At 39.4% G+C, this 10,831-nt stretch overlaps 2 protein-coding genes across 2 annotated transcripts; both read right to left on the reverse strand.

The window, feature by feature from the left end:
• Positions 1-359: 359 nt before the first annotated feature.
• LOC149104463 (uncharacterized) lies at positions 360-4,928 on the reverse strand. Its single transcript, XM_089272234.1, has 4 exons — positions 4,859-4,928; positions 2,048-2,355; positions 967-1,109; positions 360-542 (listed from the first exon to the last, which is right to left on the reverse strand). Exons 1-4 carry the CDS (start codon positions 4,926-4,928, stop codon positions 440-442), a joined length of 624 nt encoding a protein of 207 aa, XP_089128360.1. The 3' UTR covers positions 360-439.
• A 2,955-nt stretch (positions 4,929-7,883) lies between these two features.
• On the reverse strand, positions 7,884-10,632 carry LOC110066084 (meiotic recombination protein REC114-like). The gene is made up of 5 exons (XM_089271829.1): positions 9,960-10,632; positions 9,761-9,850; positions 9,258-9,341; positions 8,708-8,989; positions 7,884-8,069 (listed from the first exon to the last, which is right to left on the reverse strand). Exons 1-5 carry the CDS (start codon positions 10,068-10,070, stop codon positions 7,902-7,904), a joined length of 735 nt encoding a protein of 244 aa, XP_089127955.1. The 5' UTR covers positions 10,071-10,632; the 3' UTR covers positions 7,884-7,901.
• Positions 10,633-10,831: the final 199 nt, after the last annotated feature.

Consider the following 10,831-nt stretch of genomic DNA (forward strand, 5'->3'; position numbering starts at 1 on the left):
ACCTCAAATTAATGTATCATGAATTAGCCTCGGATCTCAGTTCGATCTCAGTTCTTAATTATCTGAATTAAGTTCGACGTTTGACTCAAACAGGCGTTCTTAATTATTTGAGTCAACCCAAACTGTCATTAGGTTCGGCTCATGTGCATGAAGTACGGCGTTTGACGCGGGCCTTAGTAAACTTTTGCAGCTGATTTCGTCCTTTGAGGGTAGTATAAGCCTCGAGAAAGAATACATGTTAGGCACCAGGAACGTGATTAACTTGAGCATATTCTCTTGCTTGGTTAGTTGCACAATGTACGTAACAGGTTACAAACTGGGTTGGCTTTCAGTTAGAGATACATCCTGTATCATGAAAAGGTTTTTTTTTTTTAAAAAAAAACTTTAAATATGTTTCATACCAATGAGATTGATAAGTTGGCAACAAATAAAGTGTTAGCTATGTACATGTACCAGTGTGTGAAGATACCATCAGGGACCATTCATCAGCTCTGTATGTTCCTGTAAATGACGTTACTACACCAAACCTGTTGTACACTTGCCTCCAAAACGAAGGAAAAAAAAAAAGGAAAATAAATGCGTGTACATATATTGTTCATGGAGAGCTACATCTATACGACTATCAGTGCGTCATGTTTTAATCATGCTGACCACAGCTTTTCCAGGGTTAGCAGCTATGACATTTGTGGCCGTATATAGTAAAATAAACATAATTAGCAGTTGTGGCAGTTGCTGGAGAGTGATATACAGCGTTCACTGCTACCCCACCTATCTAACCCTTTTCCACTAAAATAAATGAATTAATAGATGAATAAATGAATGCACGAACAAACGAACGAATGAATGAATAGATGAACGGATGGATGGATGGATGGATGGATGGATGGATGGAATCTCCGTCTACGGTCTTTGTCGTCTTCTTTGCAGTCCTTTGAGCAAACTCCAACACATTTGCTGTTTACTTACTTCAAAAGTCCCACGGTATCTCCTCCCCCTGAATCGCTGCCATATCCCCAGCTCCATTCCCAAGTGCGGGTCTCCCTTCTGTCAACAACTCGCACTTGGTTCACGTCTCCACTAACAGAACTTTCGTATATGGAGTAAGCAACCTAAAAAAAGAATGCAACTCATTTTTAGCTCATATAGGACTTTGATTAGCAAGATTACTTAGTGTTGGTATTCTGGATTACTAACGAGAACTCTACTCAAAGTTAATGCGAGGAAATACACAGTCCGTGTTTGAGCCCGAATAATCACTGGAGGAAGTACTTGGAGGGTGTGTTCACATTGGTGCCCAGCTTAAATTGTACTCAGGCACCAAGTGTGAACATAGGCTAATAATGTTAAAATTACTGGTTGAGCCAATTGGAGAAAGACGGAAAAAAGGAATAGATCTCGTTAAGAAAAGTAAGAGTAGATTTATTGACTTTTTTTGGTTATTGAACCGCAAATTCTGAAGTATTCCGCAGAGGGTTTGTTTGATGTTAAATGTTTTACTTTTTTTCTAATTTATTGCGTCAGAGATCCATAATACTTCTGCTTATGATGCATGATCGATTGCGCAATGTCTTCAAGTCTTAATCAAGACAAAATCCGATAGGAAATCGAGCAATTTTAGTTTTAAGTGGACAAAAATCTTACACCAGAATAATGTTAAGTATATTACAGTCCTGTTTGCATTTCTAAAAACTCAATATATGAATAGTCGCTTGAAATAACACCAAAACCAATTACCCATGGTAACTCGAGGAAATTAATTTCAAAGTTCAGAGACATTGTGGAAACACAGGTAAAATTTCATCGTCATCTTTATTGAACTAGTACTTTCAAGTGTTTCATATGAACTTCAGAATTGGTTTTCGGTATTTGGTGTTGTTACAAATTGTTCCTTTTGAGGGGGTATTTAACACAGTCGCACAGAAGTTTGCAATAGAAAGTAAATAAGCTTGTTACAAAGTTTTTGTCCACTTGTTACTCGAACTTCTGGTGGATTCCCTCTTAAAATCTGAAACGATTTCGTCGGTTTTAGCTCCCGTGGTGTACTCACCAAGATAATTTTACTGATGGTAATGTTTGCTAATACATTAAGAATCCAGTTAACAGGCTCGTAGCTGGCAAACACGAGTACAATAGGTCGTCCTGATTGGCCGCTGCTGACAATATTCACATTAGTATTACCGGCTGATGGCGGACGCGTGTTAATAACCTCGTACACAGACAGTACGTGCACTTCGTACTGTGTGGAACTGCTAGCAGGCGCGCAGCTGTAGATTGCCTGGGGCTGTTGATTGTTACACTGTGGTTTGGCAAAGGCTGCATCACTATTCTCAACGACTTTACATCCGTATGTATCAGCTAAAACAAAATAAAAATAAGTTGACTATTGTATAACGTATTAGCCGAAGAGGTACATGGTGGAGTGGAGGTGAAGGACGTCACAATGTTATGAGGGGACACACCCGGTATCAAGTGGTCAACCTGGTTTTTTCTTGTGCTCGTCGATCCAACATCCAGCGTTTTTACTATACGAGTGTTTTACTAGAAAATACGACACTCGTTAAATTCATTTGAAACTAAGGATATTGACGACGTGCAAACAGTCAGTTTGTCTATGTAATAACGGAGAAAATTACTCGATGGCTTAAAGATAAAAATTGTATTTTCTCGTCTTAAAAGATATTTTAGTAAAACAATTTACTCACTCGCAGCTCGACGCAGCGCTCGTTCGTAAAATACTGTTATTACCACTCAGAAATAAAATTCATGTCTATATCTTCGTTTCACCGTGTGTAATATCTCTATATTTAAGAATTATGAACCACAGAAATGTGTGGCTTATTTTCCGAGTGAAACATGAGGGTCTGAATTGGGGAGTCCACATGTCGGCTGTCGGTTAAAATTTCATTACTTTGTCGGTTAAAATTTTTGACCTTTGTCGGTTGTCAGTAAATTTCAGTTAATAGTTAAAAATGCAAGTTTATTATTCACATTTGTTATGTAATTTGCGCAGTTTTAAGACTTTTTAAAAACTCTAGACGAAGTGCAAAACTTGAAATTTTCATTATTTGATTGCACTTAAACCTCGTTAACCCCGATATTTTAGCAACGTGATCGTCTACCCCACTTTTGTTTGCAAATCTAGTATACCGATAGAATCCCCAAAGCTTTTATTCTAGATATAAATTTGTTTTCCTGTCGATTACAGGACATCAAAGTAAATCAAAAGAGGTAAATTAGACAAAGAGTGGAACGCCCACTCTAGCCCTTAGGATACGGAATTTTGTTAGCTACCGAAGTCTCTTTTTTTTTCCCAAGACGTCCACGAACACTTATTACAACTATTATTCAACGGCTCTCGTGGCTTTATTGTGGGATTTCTTTGGGTTTTTCGCTGCCATACATATCAATCTACACCAGTTAATGGATCTTTAATGATTTTACAACTATTATCACCTCTTACCGTCACATGTCGAAACGCACAAATTCAAATTCGAATTTTTCAGACTCGTTGTCGGTGCGATGAACAGCGCAGACAGCTGGCGGCAAGGCCTCAGCCTTATCTTTTGTAGTCTTGCTCCTAACCGTCCTTTGGTGTACTGGTCTATAACTCTCTAGCCACTCTTTGATCTGTCTTTCCATACCTGGTGTTATGTCCTCACCTGGCAAAGGTGTCATCGTAGCTGTAGCAGAAAGTTAAGGGGCACGGCATGAACAAACAACGAGCGGTGAAAATACAACAGCAGGGCGCCTTTTCGGTTCGATTACGAGCCGCTGTTCTAGAAATAAGGCCCTCGCTGCTCCCCGAAAAGAAGGATCTCGGGGCTTTAAAGTAATTTGAAGACCGGAAATTTTATAATTGACTAAATTTGGAATTAGTGTGGTTACATCAACCTCGTTCCCAAGGTCTCTCATCTTACCGCCTCCTGGAGCGAGCGAGGAAAACAAATTCACGTCTACCGCTCCAGGGGGCGGTAAGATGAGAGACCCTGGGAACGAGGTTGTGGTTACCTCTGGCGAAATAGAGGCCACCAAAGTATCTGGGCATTTCCTGAGCCAGGAATAAACTCAAAATGCTGTCCTTTCTGAGTACGTATATAGAGAATATTACACGGCGGCGAGAAAATATGAATTTTATGTTCTCGTGGCAAGAACAATATCTCACGAGTGAGCTTCGCTCACTCGTGAGATATTGTTCTTGCCACGAGAACATAAAATTCATATCTTTGAGCCAACGTGTAATGTTCTTTTTATTATATGGAGAAACCAATTCAACAAAAGCAAAAGGCGGGAATCGTGACTTCATTGAACGATATGACACTCACAAAGGTGACATACGGAAAATACGCCACTCGGGTCCCGGATGAAGTGGCGTATGGAATCTACGAGTGGTTTAGTTCCCAGTAAAACACTCTTCTCCATATAATAAATCCCTATAACCACGGACCATGTCTATTGTCGGTTAGACTTTTTTCCTCGTTTTCTTGGTAGTCAGTAATATTTTTCGCCCTTTGTCGCTAGTCAGTTAACCCCATTCAGACCCTCCTTTAAAAGTTCTAACATTACATGTTCACAACGATACGAAACCTTTGTAACCCGAGACAATACCCTGGAAAGGACTCTTCGAGTTTATAACCGGTGCTGGACGCTTTTAAAGGAGCTTCGTCTCGATCTACGCAACTAAATGGTTAGTTAAAAAACAAAATTCTATAAAATAATAATTAATAGCTAACTAAGCCCGTCCGCCTAAATATAACTCGTTTTCACGATTTTTTGAAAATTAAATTATGTCTTTTACAAAAGGTAGTTGATAAATTGCATATTTTGTATAGATAATGAGAACAAAACAAAACACAGTTACGAAAGCAAGTATTGTAATCATAGTCTTGTCCACTACACAGGCAGTATCTGTCTCTACAGCTGGAGCCCATGGCTCTAAGGTGGCTAGAACAATATAGTTGGAGCTACCCAAGCACTCCCGCCGTTGTCCTGAAACATCGCCTGAGCAGATAAAAAGGGCGATAAAAGTATCAAAGATACGGATGTGCATCATCCTTGATAGTCACCTGTTAAAAAAGGCTACAACTAAGTTCAAATAAACTATTCGAGATGTCTGGCACCCTAGAACCACGTAATACCGCCATTCTTCATTAACTTACCCATAGTAACGGTTGTGCGCATTCTTCAGAACGCAACGAGGAGTTTCGGTCAAGTTTCACTCAGTGATTTTTTTCGCATGCACAATTTCACGGGTCCAGGCGTCCGTTTCTCGAAAGCCCCGGATACTTTTCGGGCCCGCAATTGCAAAGACATTTTTTGTTAATCGGTATTTAAAGATAAAGAAGTGTATACGCCTGAAACTTCTTGTATGAAGGGAACTTCTGTTCCTATTGAGAATATGTGCATAAAACAGCTCTGAAGTCATAAGGTTTGAGATTTTGCTACGGCTTTTCGGGTGCGAAAACTTTTCGGGACCTTCGAGAAACGGGGCCCAGGACCAGGTTGTTCAGCGGTTAACGCTAACCCAGGCTCCTGCCCAGGATTAAAAGTTAACCGAGCTATTAATTTTTCTTGCATAATGTTTTTTTTTTTCGGCTTATTTTTATTCAAACTAAAACTATAGGCCAAACAATATAAACCGAAAACCTCACCGAAAAGTTCCAAAACTGAAATCAAAATTCTCGCTAATCAAACGCTGTAATTTTCAAACCCCCGAATTCTCGAACTACTCAACTTTTCAAACCAATTTTTGTTTCACTTGGAGGTTCGAAAAATCGACTGCGAGATTTCATATATCTAAAGTGAAATTATTATTGTTTGCCAAGTATAAAAAAACGTGTTAGTTCAAGCCGTCAGTTAAAGGCAATGCGTACACTGTTTTAACCAACTTACAATGCTATATTTAGAATTCTTTTAGCGAAAAAACTTTCGCACTGTCATTGTGGACAAATATCCAAAATTCGATGTGCTGATTACTGTGCATTGGTCTGGTTTTCAAGAGGCAAATTTGAAAGACTTTTTTGTCGTAAAGAAGCTAAACTCAGTACTTCTGTTATTCGATTCGATCACGGTGTTTCTGATCACTAAGCGAAACTTGACAACTTTCCTTTAGTGCACATGGTATTGTTTAAGTTTCAATACGCTAATAAGGAGTGTACAAGTGTCTCTTTACATACAGCAGCCATGTTATTTGTTTCAATTCAAGTTTTTCGACGTTTTGTTTTCAGTTGAATCATGAAGAGCGTTCACTTGGTGGTCTCATGTAACAAATTTCACTTACCTCCGGCAGTAGCAGGTTTTTTTGTTTCAAATAAGTTCAATTGAGATGATGGTTTTAAAAGAGACTTAGATATATAAAGTTTTCCGTGTTTACAATAATAGATTGTAAAATTAGTTTTTGTAGATTCGCAATATTGGACTTGATTTCAGCTTCGATGATATCATATTCACATGGCAATGATCATGATTGGTTGCGAAAAAAAAAACAAAACAGAAAAAAACAATGACACATCCTGATTTTAAATAAAGTTGCAACATATTTATATTTGGCAAACATTACTATATTGATCAAGAACTGCATATATTTTGAAAGGAGGTGGATATCTCTGACCATGAAGTGATGAAAGTTATATATTCTGAAAATTTGGACCACTGTCCTGATTTGTTATTGTTGTTAATTATTTTAATAACTTAATTGTATTTTATTTTTACACGTCATCTTGATATTATTTCCGAGTTATCCAATAAAGTTCGTTTACGGTTATTTCAGGGAGGGAGGAGCCGGGAGGGGTGGGGTGGGGTTTAGTCCCCCAATTTCAAGCAAAAAATACAAATATCTCCAGACCCCCTACAAGTTAGCACCACTGGCGCTCGCTTGTAAACCCCCCACCTCCCCCCAATTCAAAATACGCTCTGCTATCGCTGTACGTATTTCTTTAACTTCCCTTGCAAACATTTTCTGTACTTTTAAAACCGTGCATTAGTACTATCTCTGTTTTCTTCGAATTCTAAGACAGCGTCCTCATTACGCCGGTGAAATTTGAAAACGCAGCTTTATAAAACTACGGTTAGGCCTACCGTCCACACGAATCAGTCACGAAAATGGAGCTTTCTGAAACGCTCTTTGATCCGGAGGAATTTGAAAACGACGACTTTTCGTTTTCATGTGGACGGGAAACATTTTGAAAACGAAGCTTTTCGAAAACATTACGATAATCATGTGATCTCCCCGACCGAGTTTTCCTCAAACACAAATCCAAAATGACCGGTGATTCTCGAGTTTCTAAATTCCTCCAAAGTAGTGTGGACGGACCGGAAAACATTTGATGCGTTTTCAGAGTGAAACCTCCGTTTTCAATTCCTCCGGCGTAGTGTGGACGGAGCCTAACGCACGAAAGGTAAAAGAATCTACAACAGCTTGTTTTGTCTAGCTTCAATGGATGGACGTGATCTTGGCTGTGATCACATCAAAAAGGCTATGACTAAAGTCAAGACAGCGATAACTTTAGTTAGCTATTTTGGCAGTGTGACCTCTTCTCGATCTGTTTGCCGTAACTATATAACCAAAAATTGGAGAATGGAGAATACTGTTGTCGAGTACTTAACGCCTACGCTCTTGATGATTCAAGGGCTTCTCTGTGCGAGTATTTCAGTAACGGCTGTATTCTCGATTGTTTGACCAGTGTTAACGGCTTTTCTAAATTCTCTTTGTCTGTGTTTTCTATAGCCTGCGAACACCGTCGTATTTCCAGCTGTTGCTTGTCTCCGCCGAAAATAATAACACGTTATTTTTTGCAGAGACAATCAACAGCTGGAATCTGTCTGCATTGCAGGCCGTATTTTCTACCGCGTGGTACACTTAGCTTATGTAAAACACGGAGAATGCAACACTCAAACGTTTAGTTTTATTCCGAAGAGGTCAAGTTTGTCAACTCCTTTTCAACAGCCTCAACAAAGGCAGGGAAGTTACTGTCGGTTAAACAAAGTCTTATCATCAGACTCAGCTGATCCTGTGGTATATCAATATGGCTACTGGACTGGTTGGTATCCCTGTGTGACTCTAATGAAGTAACCTGAAATACAAAAGCATTCAGGGAATGAGACGGATTACTTAAGCTGTTGAGTTTTTATAAGTCTGATTATCGTCAAATATGCATGAGGATATCATTTTGTCAATCTGTTGATGCTTTTCGACCAAATATTCTATAACCTTTACAATCTAGGAAAATGTAGTGGAAATGTCTTGGAAAAGTTTCCAAAAAATTCGAATAATTATTGTTGAATTTCCGAGATGCGAAGCATTCATTTGGCAGAAAATACAGGAAATTCTAGGCAAAATTGTTTTTAAAATTTAGGTATACCTCGCTGGGTTATCTTCTTTTCTGGAATGTTCCAAATGCCCCTAGAAATTTCCTGGAGTTCAAACTAGAAATTTTGTCGAATGGAAAACGCCCCTTGCGATGTTTGAAAATCTTAATTTTTATGGGTAGACGATATGTATTTTCAAGAGCTCTTGGCGTGTTCTCTTTGCAATATCGATGCTATTTGGGTAGCTATAGATTCAGGAAAAACGGAAAGCCTGAATTTTGAGCTTCGAATACGTTACCTCGGCCGTCAGTAGCGACTGTGGGATAGCCAATTATTACACAAAACCCTTACAAACGCCCACCCCTCCTCGTTCTCTATCACGACTATCAAGGAGACAGGCTACCTTCTGCGCTAAGTCAGACAGTGTCAATCCACTCGCAGCAGCGCTTGGTGTAGAGCTGCAGCCGGCCCCGCGTGTGGTTCCTCTACTGACTTGCTGCGAGTCGGGGGAAATAACCTGTGAATCCTCCATCTGCACCTGGGAGTCGGACTCGGGTCCCGCAGCTACCGGCATCTCTCGCACGGGGATTCGGGGAGAGACGGCGGAAATGAAATGACGGCAGTTTTCCATCGCTGATCGGTCAGAGGTTTTGCTGAATTTCACTCTGAATCTTCGGCAGTCGTTCTATTGAAATAAGACAACAAAGAGACAAATGATAGTGGCCAAAGTGTTTACCAGTTATTAGTCAGAAAGCAGCATTACCAAAAACCGAAGTGATGAAGACATGCACTGCTGTTGCGAAAACAAATGTGAGGAAAGTCTAAGCTGGTGCAAGGAGCTTCTGATTCTTATTATTTTCATTGGTAGTTAAAATTGCCCCCCCCCCCCCCCGATTAATACGGTCGCTCACTCTTCTAAAGACAAACAAGCAGTGACACTACATAAAACTTACGTTCATCTTGTACATGAATAGCATACTGTCACCTTTAACCACAGCTCTCAACCACTTGTTGGCATTAAATAAAGAGAAACTTTCCTATGGAGAAAACACGAATAAACAGCAGTGTTACAGGTCATATATTAAAGCTCTTCAAAGAGTACTTATTAAGCCCATATAGTGCAAAATGTGAAACTATGAACATAAAAACTGAGGCCTCATTAGGGGTTTTAGGGATACGGGATATTTGCGAAAAAAATTATAGGGATACGGGATATTTCGGGGAAAAATTATAGGGATACGGGATATTTAGAAAAGAGATAGTGGGATATCGAACTTGAATTATAGGGATACAAACTACAGTAATTAATGGGATACGGGATATTTGGGACAAAAATTAATGGGATACGGGATATTCAGACCCCCCCCCCCCCTAATGGGGCCTCAAAACTGTGCTAAGTTAACACAAGATTTATAACTTGCCTAGTAAGACTAAAGAGAGATTAATGAAAACATACGTGAATAACTTTTCCATCGCTTACGACCATGTTTGATTCTAGTAGAGACACTTGTAAATTGCTAGATCCATCTTCGGCGGGCAAAAATTGCTGCAAAGAGTACATTAAAGAAAAATAAAATACAATTTAAGTGAAATCAACTTTCACTGACTCTGTTTTTGTACATCTATAAAACACCTCACCGACGCGAACAACTAACCTTCCAGTGACCCTGATCTTTTGTCTGTTGTCCTTGGTTTGTGCCTGTCATAATAAACTTAGCATATTTATCCAAGGGCCAGGATTGTACAGTTCTATTTCCACATAACATCTTGTTTGAAAATCAATTTAATAATGAAAAGATCAGCTAGCATTCAGTAAGCTAATCTAGTCGCAAGTTCTGCAAGTTTTCTTTTTTATTTCTGAGCGACTTGTTTTCTACAGTCCCCGGCGCGCGTCTGTTGAGCGCGTCTGCCAACTTTTGGCGGGCTTTTTTGCCGCCAAAATGTACTGAAAGCAAAACGCATGACTGCCGAGCTAGACTGCTAAGATCTCTGTGATATATATTGTAGCGATTGTTCCAAAAATGTTGAGCGATCCTTATAATCACGACTACCAGTTTCCATATATAATTGCTGCCATCGTCATATCTATTCACAACGATCGCCGCTGAACCTTTTTTCGAAGCGACCGTAGCGACCGTACCTGGATCACTGGGGATGATTCTTGTCCCCAGTGCTACGTTTTTTAAAATACGTAACCAAAAGAACCGAAGGCTCTGGGAACTAGAACGATTAAAATAAGAAGCCTTTTTTTGGTGTTTCTTTTGAAGAATATTTAATTTGAGCACAAATTTCCCTTAATTTTCCAATCGTGCTCGATTTGAACACGTCAGTGTCACGTGATCAACCAGAGCGTGACTTTCTTTATAAATATTCTCTTTAGAAATTATTCTCCCAAAACCAAGACCGATGAAAGAAAAATCTTACTATTTTAGCACGTTACCTAGCATGTATTTATGCTTTGAAATATGCACCACTGAAATCCAAAAATCATATTTCACTCTGCGTCTGAACTCAGCTGATTTCAAAC

This window comes from Orbicella faveolata, unplaced genomic scaffold, assembly GCF_042242905.1.
Source record: "Orbicella faveolata isolate gen_17 unplaced genomic scaffold, um_ofav_v1 contig_34, whole genome shotgun sequence".
Taxonomy (NCBI): domain Eukaryota; kingdom Metazoa; phylum Cnidaria; class Anthozoa; order Scleractinia; family Merulinidae; genus Orbicella; species Orbicella faveolata.

What these genes read in the sequence shown, in the direction of transcription:
- LOC149104463 (XM_089272234.1), bottom strand. Translation starts at nt 4,928, where the DNA reads ATGGGCTCCAGCTGTAGAGACAGATACTGCCTGTGTAGTGGACAAGAC. An exon ending in CCATCAGTAAAATTATCTTG is followed by an intron (nt 1,110 to 2,047) that starts GTGAGTACACCA and finishes TTCTTTTTTTAG; the next exon opens with GTTGCTTACTCCATATACGA. An exon ending in GATACCGTGGGACTTTTGAA is followed by an intron (nt 543 to 966) that starts GTAAGTAAACAG and finishes TTCGTTTTGGAG; the next exon opens with GCAAGTGTACAACAGGTTTG.
- LOC110066084 (XM_089271829.1), bottom strand. Translation starts at nt 10,070, where the DNA reads ATGTTATGTGGAAATAGAACTGTACAATCCTGGCCCTTGGATAAATAT. An exon ending in TATTCATGTACAAGATGAAC is followed by an intron (nt 8,990 to 9,257) that starts GTAAGTTTTATG and finishes TTATTTCAATAG; the next exon opens with AACGACTGCCGAAGATTCAG. An exon ending in TGTCTGACTTAGCGCAGAAG is followed by an intron (nt 8,070 to 8,707) that starts GTAGCCTGTCTC and finishes TTTGTATTTCAG; the next exon opens with GTTACTTCATTAGAGTCACA.